Here is a 15538-nt window from a genome sequence, read left to right as displayed (position 1 = left end):
TACACACGGACACAAACACGGGGGTCAGGGAATGGGGCACCTCGCCCACCCGGAGCTGGGCCTTATGCAAACATTTCTGTGCCTGTGGGGGTGGGAAAGCAGGTCTGAGGGGGGCCCTGGACCCCAAAAGGCGTTGGTGGCTGCAGGGGCCAAAGCGCAACGGCCCAGACCGGGGCTGTGCTCTCCCATAAGTGCATCGCTCCCCTGGCACTCCTGACAGATCCAGTCTCACGTACCTCACCCATCGCTCACACACGCATCGTGTCACGCCCCCCACGTGTCACACACGTGCCTCACACACACAGGCGGCAGTGCTGCCGCTCCACCCCCACAGGGACACAGGCTTGCTCCTTCCCCTCCCCCACTCCGGCCCCAGCCCCGCCCTGGTGCCCCGCCCCTCCCCCTCCTCAGGCCCTGCGGGGCGGGTGTATATGCAAAGGGAGTCATGCGTTGTACATTGGCGAGTGTCTGTGCTGTAGTGTGTCAGTCCCTGGAGCCGGGGCAGGCCCAGCCCTCCCCTGTCCCGCCCCACCCCCAGGGCGTGTTGTGTAAAGACCGTTTCTTTTTTCTAATTCTGTATTCAAAGTGCATTCAAGTACTTACACTTGGCCTTATGTACATACAGCCTTGCCCGGCTGGGCGTGTAGGGATTTTAGCGGACGTGAATAATGTAAATAAATGATATATATTGCTAAAAGGTCTCTCCTCCGTGGGGCAAGGCCCACCAGTGGGGAGGGGAGGAGTCTCCAGGGGGGTAGGACCTGTGGGCGGATCCCCTCAGCAAGCCTAAGGGGCTCCCGCCAGACGGCAAGCAACTGCGGTGACCAGGGCGGCCCCTTTCCCAGAACCGTCCTCCGACTGCAGGAATGTGACGGAACACCGCGGTGCCAGGCGTTGCACTGTGTCTTTCACCTGCTCTGAGAAGCTGTGGGGTGACAGGAGCAGTGTGGCCTTGAGTAGGGGCCGGCCATCTCCCATCCTCCCCCCCGCGTCCCCCCCCCCAGAGCCGCCCTTACTGGGGGTGCAGCTTGTAGAGGGTGCCGTCCACCCCCACTGCCACACTCAGCTCCTCCAGACCTCGGTTCTCCCGAATCTTCTCCACCACAGCAGCCACGCCAGCCCCGCAGAGCCCCGCGGCCCGCTGGGACACGGCCTGACACACCTCCCGGACCATCAGGGCGTCGTCACAGTTCACCCGCAGCCCCAGCGTGCCCAGGATAGCCCGGACCTGCCGCCTCTCCAGGCCGTCGCTAATAAAACCAAGGGGCTCGTTTCAACAGCCCAGCCCTCCCCTGCCCCTACCAGCCCTTGTCCACCCGGGGAGGGGAGGTGGGGGGGTGGAACTCCCCTCCCCCTCGGTGACCCCTGGTCAATGCAGTGCGGTAGCAGGCCAGGCACCTTTCGATCTCAGACAGGAACTTGGTCTTGAAAATATCCTTGGTCTGAAGGCACTGGGACACCTCGCCACCGAACAGGACCCCGAGGTGGGTCAGCTGCAAGAGGACCTGGCGCACGATCTCCCCCAGATACATGCCACTTATCAGCTTTTCAAACCTGGCCCACAGCGGCATGGAATTGGAGAGGCATGAAAGGAGGTTAGCTCAGAAAAGCCAGCCCTTCTCCATGGCCGGGCCCCAGCACACAAACTCCACCCCACCCCCAGGCTCCTGGCTGCCCCACACCTCTGCTTGCCCGGGTTGATGGTGGATTTATCCACGTTAATGTCGAAGGGTGTACAGAGCTCTTTCAGCAAGCCTTCCTCCCCGAAGGCACCCCACTCCATGTTGATACACATGCGGCCTTGGTCCCCAGGCACCGAAGACACGTTGCACACCTCCTCCATGTAACAGGCATTGGTCCCAGTTCCTAAGAGCAGCAGAGATGGGTCACCGAGACCCACATCCCCCCAGGGCCTCACCCTCCCCCAATCGCCAAGTCTAGTCCATTCTTCTTCAACTAAGAAAACATTCCTGAGGGCAGCTGGGTGGCCCAATGGATAGAGAACCAGGCCAGAGGTCCTGAGTTCAAATTTGACCTTGGATATTCCCCAACTGTGTGATCCTGGCCTTAACCCCCACTGCCTAGCCCTTTCTGCTCTTCTGCCTTAGAACCAATATTTAGTATCCATTCTATGACAGAAATTCTTTAATAAAAGGAAAGGGAACACTTCTGTGCCAGGCTCTGAAGGCAGCACGTGACTAGATTTGGCATCTGAGAAGTTGGGATTTTTTTTTTGTTTGTTTTTTTAGTTGTTTTTTTTTAAACCCTTAACTTCTGTGTATTGACTTATAGGTGGAAGAGTGGTAAGGGTAGGCAGTGGGGGTCAAGTGACTTGCCCAGGGTCACACAGCTGGGAAGTGTCTGAGGCCGGATTTGAACCCAGGACCTCCTGTCTCTAGGCCTGACTCTCAATTCACTGAGCTACCCAGCTGCCCTGAGAAGTTGGGTTTTAATCCAGACTGCAATTCCATTAGCCATGTGACTTCTCATATGGACAAGTGACTATGATGACCAGGCCACAAGAATAGGGGAATTCAATGCCTACCATACATTGAATCAAAGTCCCAGCTCAAACCATCCTCCTTCTCCAGAAAGGCTTTCCCAGGCCTCCTTGTTCTGGAACCTTCCCTCTTCGGTCTCTATCCACAGCTTGTTTGTACACAGGTGTTTCCCTCCGGTTCCCCCCATTAGGCAGTGAGCTCATTGAGGGCAAGGATAGTCTCTTGCCTTTCTTTGCATGCATCTCTGGCACTTAACCCAGTTCCTGGCATGTACTAGGTGCTTAAAATATTTGTTGGGTCCCTTAAGTACTGAGGATGCAAAGAAAGGGTCCTTGCCTTCAAGAAGCTCACAGGTTAACGGGGGGAGACAACATGAAAACTACTCTGTACCTACAAGATAGCTAGAGGATAAATATGAGGTGATATCAGAGGAAGAGGGGAGGGGGAACCAGAAACACTTCTTGCAGAAGGGAAGATTTGAGCTGAGTCTTGAAGGAAGCCAGGGGGCAGCGATGAGGAGGGAGAGCATTCCAGGACCACCAGGCTAGTGTGGTTGGATCGCAGATATGGGAAGGGGAGCAAAGTGTAGAGACAGGAAAGGGCCAGATGGGGCTGCATAGAAGGTTTTCTGTTTGATCCTGGAGGGAACAAGAAGCTACTACAGGGCACTGAGGAGGACAGAAGGGGACATGGTGGACTTACTTTTTTAGGAAGGTCACTTTGGAATCTGAGTGGGGAGAGAATAAGGGCAGGGAGACTCCAGCAGGCTGTTGCAATAGTCCAGATGTGGGATGACGAGAGCCTGCTCCAGAGTGGTGGCGGTGTCAGAGGAGAAAAAGGAGCGGATTTGAGAGCTACTACAAAGGTGGCATTGATGGGCCTTGGCAACAGATTGGATATGAAGGGTGAGAGAGAGTAAAGAATTGATGATAACTCCTAGGATGCAAGCCATGGAGTCTGGGAGGTGGAGCCTTTGACAGAAATAGAAGTGGGAAAAGGAGAAAGTTGGGAGGGGGCATAGATAATGAGTTCAGATTTGGATGTGTTGAGTTTGGTATATTTACAAGATATCCGGTTCAAGATATGGCACTCAAATGGGGCCTTTAAAGCGGGAGAGGAACCCCACAAGTAAAGAATGGGGCTTTCCTAACTGAGGCATCATTAAGGACCAAGGCCTGAGAATCTCCCTTCCAACTAGTACAGATGGCACAGAGAATGCAACATTGATCTCCACAGAATGCATTATGTTTGCTTTTCTGCCGAGCCACATAATAAATAGCTGGCTCACAGTACAGGCTGGTCTCCCTCACATAAGAGAAGTAGAGGGGCTCCAATAATGACTTTCTACCCTCCTGGTTATCTGGGAGAATGGAGTGTTCCCAAAAAGAAAATATGAAAAAGGGGCCTCAAATAGGAGAACCTAAAGAATCAGGAGATAGTCTTGGCCCTGACCTGTGTCAGGAGGTTCGAGAAGGGAAAAGCTGGAGAGAGAAGAATGAGCCCTACAAGGAGAAGAGAGAAGACCACTGAGCACGCAGAGGTAAATAATGATCTGAGATCCTTTCCATTCAGTAGGAAGCTTTTGTGAAGGAAACAGTTACCTTCCAGGAATGATTATATGATTCCACAGATATCATCAAGAGAGAGATTGTCCTGGAAGCAGCAAGGGAAGAAGGGTACATAGTGATTGGTAATGCCTGAGCCAGCCTTGAAGAACAGAATTTGGATTTCTTAATGACAGCTTAAAGTACAGAAATGATGGGCTTTTGGCTAAGGATGGAGTACACTTGATAAGGGCTGGCAAAAACATCTATTTGTGAAATCTTTCAAATCTAATTAAAAGGGCTTTCAACTGAAAAGGGAGAAGAAAAAAGGGAAAAAATTTGGCTACAGATGGCTATCAAGCTAGACACCATAGAAAATAACCCCAGTGAAGGAAGAAGAAAAATAGCAGAGAAATTCATAAAAGAAGCCAGAAATAAAATCTGGGGTTATACCCATATGTGGGTGGGAAGGAAGGAAGGAAGGAGGGAAAGATAGAGGAAGAAAGGAGTTATTAAATGCCTGCTTTGTGCCAAGAAGCACTGTGCTAAACTCTTTTCCCCTCCCTCCTTCCTTCCTTCCTTCTTTCTTTCCTTCCTTCTTTCCTTCCTTTCTTTCTTTCCCCTCACATCTTAGAATCAGTACTGTGTATTGCTTCCAAGGCAGAAGAACAGTAAAGGCTAGGCAATGGGGGTTAAATGACTTGTCCAGTGTCACACATCTAGAAGTGTCTGAGGTCAAATTTGAACCCAGGACCTCCTGTCTCTGAGCCTGGCTCTCAACCACTGAGCCACCCAGCTACCCCCTAAGCTCCTTATTTCACTTGGTCCTCACAATAACCCTAGAAGGCAAGGGCTAGTATTATCCCCATTTTGCAGATGAGGAAGCTGAGGCAGACAGAGGTTAAGTGATTTGCCCAGGGTCATATAGCTATTATGTGTCTGAGGTTGAATTTGAACTCAGGTCTTCCTAACACCAGGCTTTGTGCTCTATAATACCTTGCTGCCTCTAGAAATGTAAATAGGTAAAGTATGGGTAACATGTCAAAAAAAACCAAAAAACTAGGGATCCTCACACAAAGAAGCATATCTCAGAAGTATCACTGAGGCTTGAATCCATGGTTCTGGAAGGACATACCTTATTAGGAACAAAATGGACAGAAAAGTTAAAGGAGGGACAGAGGAGCATTTTATATTAAGAAGACACTCTTGGGAGGAAATCCAGGAACCTGATTGGAGTGGGGGGCAGCCAGGGACACATATGGGTGAGAGCATTTGAGTAGAGATAAATAAAGCAAAGAAGAAGAAGAGAAACAAGCGATATGATCAAGGGTTTATACTTCAGATCTGCTGAAGAGAAAGGCTGGAGCTTGAAAGGGGTTTCAAATATCATCTAACCCAATCCCTTAATTTTACAACTGAAGAAACCAAGGCCAGGGAAGGTAGGATGATTTGCCAAAGGGTACATAAGTAGGAAGCATCAGAGGCAGGATCTAGAACTATTTTGGATCTCTTTTGTCTCTGTCTCTCTTGTCTCTGTCTCTATTTCTTAGTCCCTGTTTCTCTTTCTGTCTTTCTTTCATATTGGTCTATCTCTCTGTCTCTGTCTCTGTGTCTCTGTGTCTCTTTTCTCTCTAGCTGTGCAACTAGTAAATTTTTTTTTAACTTGCCCAAATGATAATCTCATCCTTCCAAAGGAGGAGGAAATGACAAAAAGACCTGATTTTTCTGGACCAATAAGGAAAAACTGGTCTCTGAAGTAGAAATGGTGGGAATCTCAGGGCAAAGTATCCCACTGTAGAATTCCTGTTAGAGGAGAGGAGAACAGGCATCATCTGACATGCACAAGATTTGGAGGAAGCAAACTTAAAGGGTTTTCAAGAAAGAACTGAGAGTATCCTATGATGTAACATTCTGTAGGGGAAGTCTGCCCCAGGAAAAATGGGAAGTTCTCAGTTCTGACAGACAGAAACAATGGCCCAACAGACACCAAAATAGTCATAGCAGCCATCTTTGTGGTTAAAAGAACTGAAAGCAAAGGGAGTACTCAGTGCTCATCATTTGGGAACTGGATGAAAATACTATGGCATGTGGATGTAATGGGATGACAAGGTGTCCTTGTGAACATTAGGAGAAAGAAAGGAAGGAGGTTCTGGTCAAAAAGGCTGCTTGAGTAGAGAGTAGCAAAAACCTAAAAATCACTCCAAACTTCATAAATGAAGATCAAGAAATCTAATGAAAAACTATAAGCGGAGGCAGCTGGGTAGCTCAGTGGATTGAGAGCCAGGCCTAGAGATAGGATCCTGGTCCTAGGTTCAAATCCAGCCTCAGACACTTCCCAGCTATGTGACCCTGGACAAGTCACTTGACCCCCATTGCCTACCCTTACCAGTCTTCCACCTATAAGTCAATACACACAGAAGTTAAGGGTTTAAAATTAAAAAAAAAACTATAAGAAATAATTTCTTTCCCCCACCCCCTAAACTGCACAAAAAGTCATCCAGAAGTCCACAGGGATATAGCAAAGGGGGGCCTTCCATGAAAGTCACTCCCTCTGCTTAGGCAAACAAGCCCAGCCTCTCAGTGTAACCAGAAATACCTGGAGCCTACAAGGCTCTGTAACCCAAGGCAGCAGAAAGAGAGGCTCCCTGGGAAAAGTCCCCAAATGGATGGAAACCCACAGTGAGGGCCTTGGAAGTTATTGAGAGCGTTAACTACCACCCTAGGCATAACTCAGACCAGGGCTTCCAAAATCCAAGGGCTCCAGTGTCCCTAGTGTTCTGACCTGAGGTGTCATAGTGGGCCTTAAGAATCTAGTGCTCTGAATCTCAAAGATCCAGGAGGGCCTAACTTTGGGAAGGAAACCAGGTGACTCCAAGTAAAGACTAAGCTGGCCAACCACCCTACCTCCAAGTATTCCAGAAGGCCAAGATTGACCCTTGCACAAAGTCCACATTCAGGAACTAAAGTTGGAGAGCTGAGTGAACACACAAAGAGACAGACTACTCTGAAGAAATGTAATAGATCCAGAGATAGAGAAGAACTGCACAATTGCAAGGCAAGATTCAAAAGGGGAAAAAAAGAATATTCCCCAAGAATTATATGAATATCTAGAAGAAATGAATCAAGAGAGAAAAATAAAATAAAAGTTCTGATGGAAAGAATTGGTAGGAAAATAAATAGCTTAGAACCGAAAATGAAAAACTTTGCCTAAGTAATGGGATCTCTGAAAATAGATCAAACAGAAATCAGTGTCCCCCAGCGAGCAGCCAGAAATGGAAGGAGACTGAAAAGATAGAAGAAAATGATAGCATCCAGAGTAATAATAACCCAAAATGAAGGGGGAAAAATAAGTAAGGTTGGTGAGGAGCCAAACACTACAAAGAGATTTTTTTTTGGTTAAGAAAGTTAAAGAAGGAAAGGCCTACCACCTGAGGACAGAACTACTGTTGTCTTTCTTTTGTTACCAAGAAGAATGATCTTTGGACTAGGGGGAGTGAACAAAAATGGCTAATAGGAATTTGAAAACCAAAGAAACAGAAGAGAAGAAGAAGAGAACCCTTAGTCTACCCAGCCCAGAGCTACACCCCAGGATGCTAAAAGAACTAGCAGGCATGATGACTGAACCACCATCAATGAACTCTGAAAAATGACAGACAATGGAAAAGGTACCACAAGACTCAGAAAGACAAAAGTTAGCCCAATTTTGAAAGAGAGGGAAGATAGTAGAATCTGTAGACTATAGGAAAGCATGCATTGTCTTTGATTCTGGCAAAAAGAATTTTCTTCTGAAAAACTGAAATATTTAGTGAGCCACATAAAAAAGGAAGTGGTGATCAGAAAAAGACCAATTGAAGAATTACATTCACCTCATTTCCCGTTTTTACACTGTGGAAAATTAATATTGTATTGGAATATTTTTTGAGAAACAATTCCCCCTTTGACCCTTAAGAACAGTTTCATTTTTAAAGTGCAAAACTGTCTCTCCCCCAGGCTATAAAATTGGGCTGAGTCCAACAGGGTTAAAGACTTCTCACTGGGCTGTTTTTGTTCCAGGTAGGTTGGAGACCTGCCCCTTATTTATCTATAAACAAGAAAATGGTTAGGTGATGAAATCAACTAGATAGCTGCCATGTTGGAAAACATGGCTTTGGTCAGCCATTCTGGCAACTGTGTGGCAGGGAGGAAGAGGGCCTCTTGGCATATGGAAATCATCCTTTTTTGGGGCTCAGGCAGCTCCTCTTCCTAGAGGCTTATCTGCTTACTTTGGTCCCCCTTTCTGGCCCAGTTTTCCTCCTAGCTCACACTTAAGTCTCTGCTTTCTCTGTAGCCACCTGGCTGCTTGGCTGCTCATGTTCTTGTCGGGCTCTCTCTTGGGCCCCGCCACCTTCTGCCCCATTTGAATTTTGTTTGGACCCTGAGGGAATCCACTGGCTAGTTAGATTTTCTTGAGCAACAGATTAAGAAATTAATATTTTTAAACTAAAAATGTAGCCTTCAGAGAGTCTCATTCATTACAATGCCATTAGGGTTAGGCTGGTTTATAATTCAGCACTGAAGTCTTTCATCCTATCCTTATGATCAAGGTAGAAGGGCACGGGCTAGATCAGAAATAGAACGGTTTGGTGATTCAGAACAGATCCAATGAGTTGCCATTAATAGCTTGATGTCAACATGGAGGCAGGTCTGTAATGGAGTGCCATAGAAATCTGCCTACTAAGGACCTGTGAGATTTAATATTTTGACATGAATAAAGGCAAGCTTCTCAAATTTGCAGCCAGCACAAAGCTGGGAGAGAAGAGAGATGACTTTGGGGGGTAAGTTCAGGATACAAAAAGATCTCAGCATCTAGAACATTAAAAGCCAGATCTAATGAGATGAAATTTAATAGGACTAAACATAGAGGCTTACTCTTGGATTCAAAAATTCAATTTCACAAGTAAAATGGGGACAGTATAACCATGATAGTAGTTTGTGGGGAAATTATCCAGGACTTTTAGTGGACTACAAAGTAAACATGAGACAATATTAAGAAAGAGTAGCCCAAAAAGCTAATGTGATTTTAGGCTATGTTAAGAAAGCGATGGCGTCTGGGACTAGGGAGGTGGCTAGGATTTATCTTTTCTTCCTTTTTTTTTCTTAAACTTTTTTTTTAAAACCTCCTGTCTTAAAATCAATACTGTCCATTGGCTCTTGGGCAGAAAAGTGGTAAAGGCTAGGCAATGGGGATTAAATGGCTTGCCCAGGATCATACAGCTAGAAAGTGTCTAAGGCTAGATTTGAACTCAGAGCCTCCCATCTCCAGGCTCTACTATCTACTGATCTACCTAGCTGATCCCTCTTCCATCTATTTCCTAACAATTCCTAAACAATTAATAAAACAACAAAGTCCTAATTTATAGCATTTACTGATTCCCAAGATTTAAAATGTCCACAATGGAAATTTAACAATTAGTTCTCAGGAGTCAGTTTGAGCTGGCTAACTACAGTCCTCCCAGTAAAACTGGAGACAAGAAGGCCTTCCCCTCTGCCCTGGCACTGGACCTTCCCATCTTCCCTGCCACTGTAGCCTAAGAAAAGCTAAATCTTTCCATCTGCTCTGCTGTGGTATTCTCTTCTACATGGCAGCTTCCCTAATTATAACGTGAGGTCTCCGTGAGCAGGAATTGTCTCACTTTTCTGTTTTGTTCTCCCAGAGTATAGCACAGCGCTTTACATGTAAGTGCTTAATAAATGCCATGAAAAAGAGAGGCCAGAGAGCATGTTCAGATAACAATGAAGAGCTTCTGGTCTGGCTAGAGGTTGGGTTCTGCATAGAGAAAGAGTAGGAGATAAGACTAAAAGAGGAGGAAAATGAATTTCAAGGGCAAGGAATTAGGAAAATTCATCCCCCCTCACCCCCCTTTTTTTTTTTTTCAAAATTCTTATCTTTCCTCTTAGAATCAATACTGTGTATTGGTTCCAAGGTAGAAGAGCAGTAAGGGCTAGAAAATGGGGGTTAAGTGACTTGCCCAGGGTCACACAGCTAGCAAGTGTCTGAGACCAGATTTGAACCCATTATCTCTTGCCTCTAGGCCTGGCTCTTAATCCACTGATCTGCCCCCAATGCATCCCTTTTTAATGTCCACTTGATTAGTGCCTTCTGCTACATACTCACAGCCTCAGCTTACTTCAGGTCCTTATCTACCCTCATCTGGACCACCATAAAAAACTGCCTCTGTCTCCAGCCTCTCTTCTCTCCAATCCTTCCTACATCCATTGATCACATCATCTTCCTAATGTACAGGTGTGACCATATCACACTACCACTCCCTGGTGCCATTATTATTTCCATTTTATAGGTGAATAATATGAGGCAGAGAGAGGCTTGATGACTTGTCCAGCCCGTAGCTAATAAGTGCCTGGGGCAGGATTTGAACTGGGGTATTCCTGATTTTAAGTCTAATACTCTATCCATCCATACCATTTAGCTGCTAAATCCTACCCATTAAGTTGGAAAATGAAGGACATTAGGGATGACACAGGAAGAATCACAACTTCGGAGGAGGCATCCCATGATTTTCTAGAGGTGAAGAAATTAGAGTGATTCCTTATCATTTCAGAATTAACTCTACTCTGTAATTGTCCTATTTTGTAATATGCCCCACTGCTATGTTCTTGAGTGGAGCTCAAGAATCTGGCTTAGAGAATCATCTTAAAGGTAGTTTGAAAGAAAGGTGGCTTTCTCCCATGCCAGAATTCCCTGGGACACTCCATGGCTATGTTTCTTTAGCCCCACAAAATCACCATCCCCCAAAGAGAAGTCCTTTATTGCTTTGTACAGTTAAGGGAGGTTTTGTCTCTTCTGCCAAGCAGACAGCAAATCTATTAGTTTGGATCCCCCAGCAAAGAAGGCTAAAGACAGGTCCCATAAAACAATTAACACTGATCTATATGCCAACACCTAGAACAGGGACTGGCCAGCCACAGCCATGGGTCACCCAGCTAGTAAGGCTTGGGGGAAGACTTGAGCCTGTATCTTCTTAACTTCAGGTCCAGGACTCCATCTACTTCACCACACTTTTAGTTCTACTTCTGACTGTGCTATATGACATTAGGCAAAATCCTCTCTGGGCCTGTTTCCTCTTCTACAAAATGAGAAGGTTGCTCGGATCAGTGGTGTCAAACTAAAATAGAATGGGGGGCAATAAATGGCACATAAGGATCCCTGTGGGCCACGTGTTGGCTTAGAAGACCACATATTAACATTATCTACATCCTATTGTATTTTTTTTTATTTCGCTAAATATTTACCAATGATATTCTAATCTGCTTTGGACCTCACTGGGGAATCTTGCAGTGTGTGTTTGACACTTCGAGCATAGATGATTTCTGAGATACTTTCTAGTTCTAAATCTATGATTTAGACTTTAGATGAATGAATTTTAAAGAGTTCAAAAAATGGAAAAGCATGATTCCTTGGCCTTAGATCCTAAAGAGAAGCTAGTTCAAGAGAAATGAGAGGTTCAAGGATGAAATTCTGACAGTGCAACTTTCTTTTATCCCAAAGAGAAAAGAGGGAAGGAAGCTTCTATAAAGGCTTTGGAGGTTTCTTTATGACTACATGGGGAGGTTATCTTATAAGCTCAAATGTGTTCTTAAATAAAAAAAGAAGATGGTGCAAAGGTATATAACTGAGGACAGATACAGAAGTGCAGCAGGGGCTCATAGAAATAGTATCAAAAAGGTCAAAGGCTGAAAAGGGGATTCTTAACCTTGGGACCATGAACCAGGCTAGGGATCCATGGATAGATTGAAGGAGGTTTATGTCCTTGGATGGGAAAAAAATTATACCTTTATTTTCACTAATCTCTAATTGAATTTTAGCATTCCCTTCAATTACCTAAAAACATCATTCCGAGAAAAGATACATGAGCTTCACCAGACTGCCACGGAGGTCTGTGATACAGGAACATGTGTCCTGGACTAGGGCAAGCTCATACTTTCCATGAATGATGGCAATGACAAAAGGTCATTTTAAGAGCTTTGTCGGGGGCAAGAAGAACTAGGATGGAATGGGATGGGATGGAACTAGTAGACAGGCAGATGATAGCAGATAACAGAGAGGAAGCAAAACTAATTAACTACCATTTGGTATCTGTTTTCTCTGTCAAGGAGAATGACCTTCAGACTGGGAAATATAAAATAAAAAATGGCTAAGATCTTGGTGAAATAAATGTAAGGGAACACCTAGTTGCTCTAAATGGGTTTGTCTCCTAGACTGAAAAAATTACACCCCAGAGTACTGAAAGAGCTTGAAAATGTAAGTGCTGAACCGTTGCCAGTTATCTTTTAGGAATAATGAAAAAACAGGAGGGTCCACAGGCCTGAAGATGGATAAATAATGTAGCTTTTTTTTTTCTCTCAAAAAGGCGGGTTCTAGAAACTACAGGCCATTGACCTTGAAAGTCAACATCCTAGCAGAATTCTAGAATGGATTAGTCACTCAGTGGATGATAGGTAGGTCAGCACTCCAAAATGTCACCAGGAGCCAGGTTGGGCTCATTGAAAACAAATGATGCCAGAATCATTTCATTTGCCTTTTGAACAGTTACTTGACTTCGGGAGATCAGGAGAAGGCCTCTTCAGACCTAGTGAATCTATGCTTCAGCAAGATATCTCTGGATGAGAAAAGATAAGAGCTAACTGATAGTACAATTAGGGGAACTCACAGCTGGTTGGACAACAGGACTCAAGAGTTAATTAGGAGATTGATGGCAACCTCTCTAAGGGGGCAAGTCCTTTGTAGGGTGCCATGGGACTCTCTGTCCTTGGCCTTATCTTGACTAGCATTTTCATTCTGTCCAAACACTTGGTTGAAGGTAAGGATGGCATGCTTATCGAATCTGCAGAAGCAAAGAATAGTTACCATGTTTAATGACTGAATCAGAATTTTTTTTTATTTATAAGCTGAGGGACAGCTGGTGGCTCAATGAATAGAGAGCCAGGTCTGGAGTCAGGAGGTCCTGGGTTTAAATCTGGCCTCAGATACTTCTTTGCTGTGTGATCCTGGGCAAGTCACTTGACACCCATTGCTTAGCCCTTAACACCCTTCTGCTTTGGACCCAATACTTAACATCAATTCTAAGACAAAAGATAAAGATGTTTGTGTGAGTGTGAGTGTGAGTGTGAGTGTGAGTGTGTGTGTGTGTGTGTGTGTATGTGTGTTTATATTAAGATGGAATGATGGGCCAAATGGTTTTTTTTATCTCCTGCCCAAAAATAGGATGTGGCTAGATAAGTTTGTGTTAAAAAGACCTTTTTAGGGAGTCTTAGTGGACTACTTAGATGCAGGATGAGTCAGCTGTATAACATGAAAGTAAAAAAAAAAAGGGAATGTTACTTTAAGATATATTTTTAAGAAAGCTCTGATAAAAGAAAAAGAAAAGCATTAGTCCTGTTGTCCTCTGCCTTGTGTCAGAGCATACCTAGAGTACTGGATTCAGTTCTGGCAGCCAGTATATGAACACTTACTAATCATCTACCATGTGCCAGGCACCATGCTAAGTGCTAAAGATACAAAAAGAGGCAAAAGACAGTCCCTGCCCTCAAGGAGTTTACAATCTAATGGGAAACAAAAAAATATGTATAAGCAAACTATGTACAAGATAAAAAGTAAATCATTAGTAGAAGGCATCAAACACCTGAGTGGCTCAATAGATAGGCAATCCTGGAAAAAGGAAGTCCTGGATTCAAAGCTGGATTCAGACTGTGTGACCCCTGGGCAAGTCACTTAACCCCCATTTTCTAGCCCTTACTGCTCTTCTGCCTTGCAACCAATACTTAGTATCAATTCTAAGATGGAAGGTAAAGATTAAAAAGAGAGCGAGACAGAAGGCACCAGAATTAAGAAGGATTGGAAAAGGCTTCCTTACAGAAGGTAGGATTTTAGCTGGGACTTGAAGGAAGCCAGGAGGCAGAGATGAGGAAGGCAAGCCAGAAAGAATGCCCAGAACTGAGAGAAAGAGCGATTCGTTTGTTCAGTTCTGGACACCACATTTTGGGGGAAAAGATTAACAAGCTGGAGTACATAGGGAGAAAGGCCAGCAGGGAGTGGAAAACCCATCCCAGGAGAATTGGCTAAAGTTTGGTGCTGTTTTGCCAAGAAAAGGATAGATTTAGGCCACTGTTTCCAAAGAGCCCAAAGGTCATCCAGCCAGAGGAGGCTGCTTCTGTGAGGCTAGAGGGGGCAGAAGTAGGATGGACAGCTGCAAGCAGAGAAGACAAAAGCAATCATGACTTCTTTGTTCAGCTCAACATAAAGAAGAACTTTCCAAGGATGTGAGCTGTCCAAAATGGAATAGGCTGCTTACTCCATCACCAGAAGTGCTTGGGCAGGGCCTGAATCTGTCTCTCTCTGTCTCAAGATTTCTGCCCTGGATGAGAGACTGAGCTAACTAAATAACTCCTGGGCTCCCTTTCCAGCTCTCAGATTCTAAGATTTTATGTTTGAGCAAAAGCCTTCCTCCTCCATGAAGCCTTCCTTTCTCTGTACTTTTTTTTTTTAAGAACCAAGGACCATGAAGCTTTCCAGCCAGCTCTTCCACTATTCTTGCAGGTATGTGAGAGTGTTCTCAGGGGCAGGTGTTTTATACTCCTCCAGGGAGCACCAAGAAGGTGTTAGGAAGAGGCTGGCAGTATGAATGAATGACTGGCATCATCAGGACCACAAGCCGCCTACCAGGGGCAGATGGGATGAGGAAAGGATGCTCACTTACGTACCTACAATGAGGCCGACCTCGCAGCGGGGGTCCTCGTACCCACAGGACATCATGGTCCCCACTGTGTCGTTGACAATGGCCACCACATTCAGCTCCACTCCCTGTGCACAAAAGGCCACCAGTTGCCAGGCAACAATCATCATGGCAACCCAGGCTGGGCCCTCAGCCTCTGGCAAAGAGGACCCTCCCCAGAAGCAAGGAGTAATGTCTTCTCCTTCAGGGAAACCTGGGTCCCCGCTAAGGGGAACAAGGGCTCTCGGGATGGTAGATTACACCCTACCCCTTCCCCAAACCCACCCTTCCACAGTCCCTTGGGAAGCCCTGAATCACCCCCCAGCTAAGGTTTTCTATCCAGCCAGAGCAGATCCTTCATTAGCCTGAGGTAGATTTCCCCTACAATCCCCACAGCGAGGGCCCCCCACCCTTATCTTCCTCCACAGAAGGATTCCTGGGGCCCTCACCCAAACCCCCCCTTCCCAAAGAGGCTCTACTTTTCTGCGTCTGATGGCAGCTCGAAGCAGGGCCACGACATCCTGGCCCTCACAGTCTGATGCCTTAAAGCCCTTGGTCCAGTTCAAGAGGATACCCTGAAAGCCCGACATATAAGAAAGGGGTGCTCAGGGTGGATCCTGGAGCAGATCTCTCAAAGACTCCTCCCTTCTACTGTCCCAAGACCCTCCTTGAAGAGTGACCTAGCCACCCTCCAACCCTCCAAGATCTCTCTCCTCTAAATTAC

The 15538-nt window shown here is 45.7% G+C and overlaps 1 protein-coding gene across 1 annotated transcript in view; it reads right to left on the bottom strand.

Annotated features, from left to right (window-relative positions):
* Window positions 1-392: 392 nt before the first annotated feature.
* HK3 (hexokinase 3) overlaps window positions 393-15538 on the bottom strand; it is a 29519-nt gene continuing 14373 nt past the window's right edge. Inside the window, exons 12-17 of the mRNA XM_044661633.1 lie at window positions 15294-15389; window positions 14804-14903; window positions 1683-1866; window positions 1399-1554; window positions 1017-1250; window positions 393-925 (exon numbers count right to left, since the gene is read on the bottom strand). Of these exons, the coding sequence (XP_044517568.1) occupies window positions 787-925; window positions 1017-1250; window positions 1399-1554; window positions 1683-1866; window positions 14804-14903; window positions 15294-15389 (909 nt within the window). The 3' untranslated portion in view covers window positions 393-786. The remainder of the gene's footprint in view (window positions 926-1016; window positions 1251-1398; window positions 1555-1682; window positions 1867-14803; window positions 14904-15293; window positions 15390-15538) is intronic.

This window comes from Gracilinanus agilis, chromosome 2, assembly GCF_016433145.1.
Source record: "Gracilinanus agilis isolate LMUSP501 chromosome 2, AgileGrace, whole genome shotgun sequence".
NCBI lineage: Eukaryota > Metazoa > Chordata > Mammalia > Didelphimorphia > Didelphidae > Gracilinanus > Gracilinanus agilis.
Note: the sequence above shows the minus strand (reverse complement) of the source record. Positions and strands in the feature narration are given on the sequence as shown.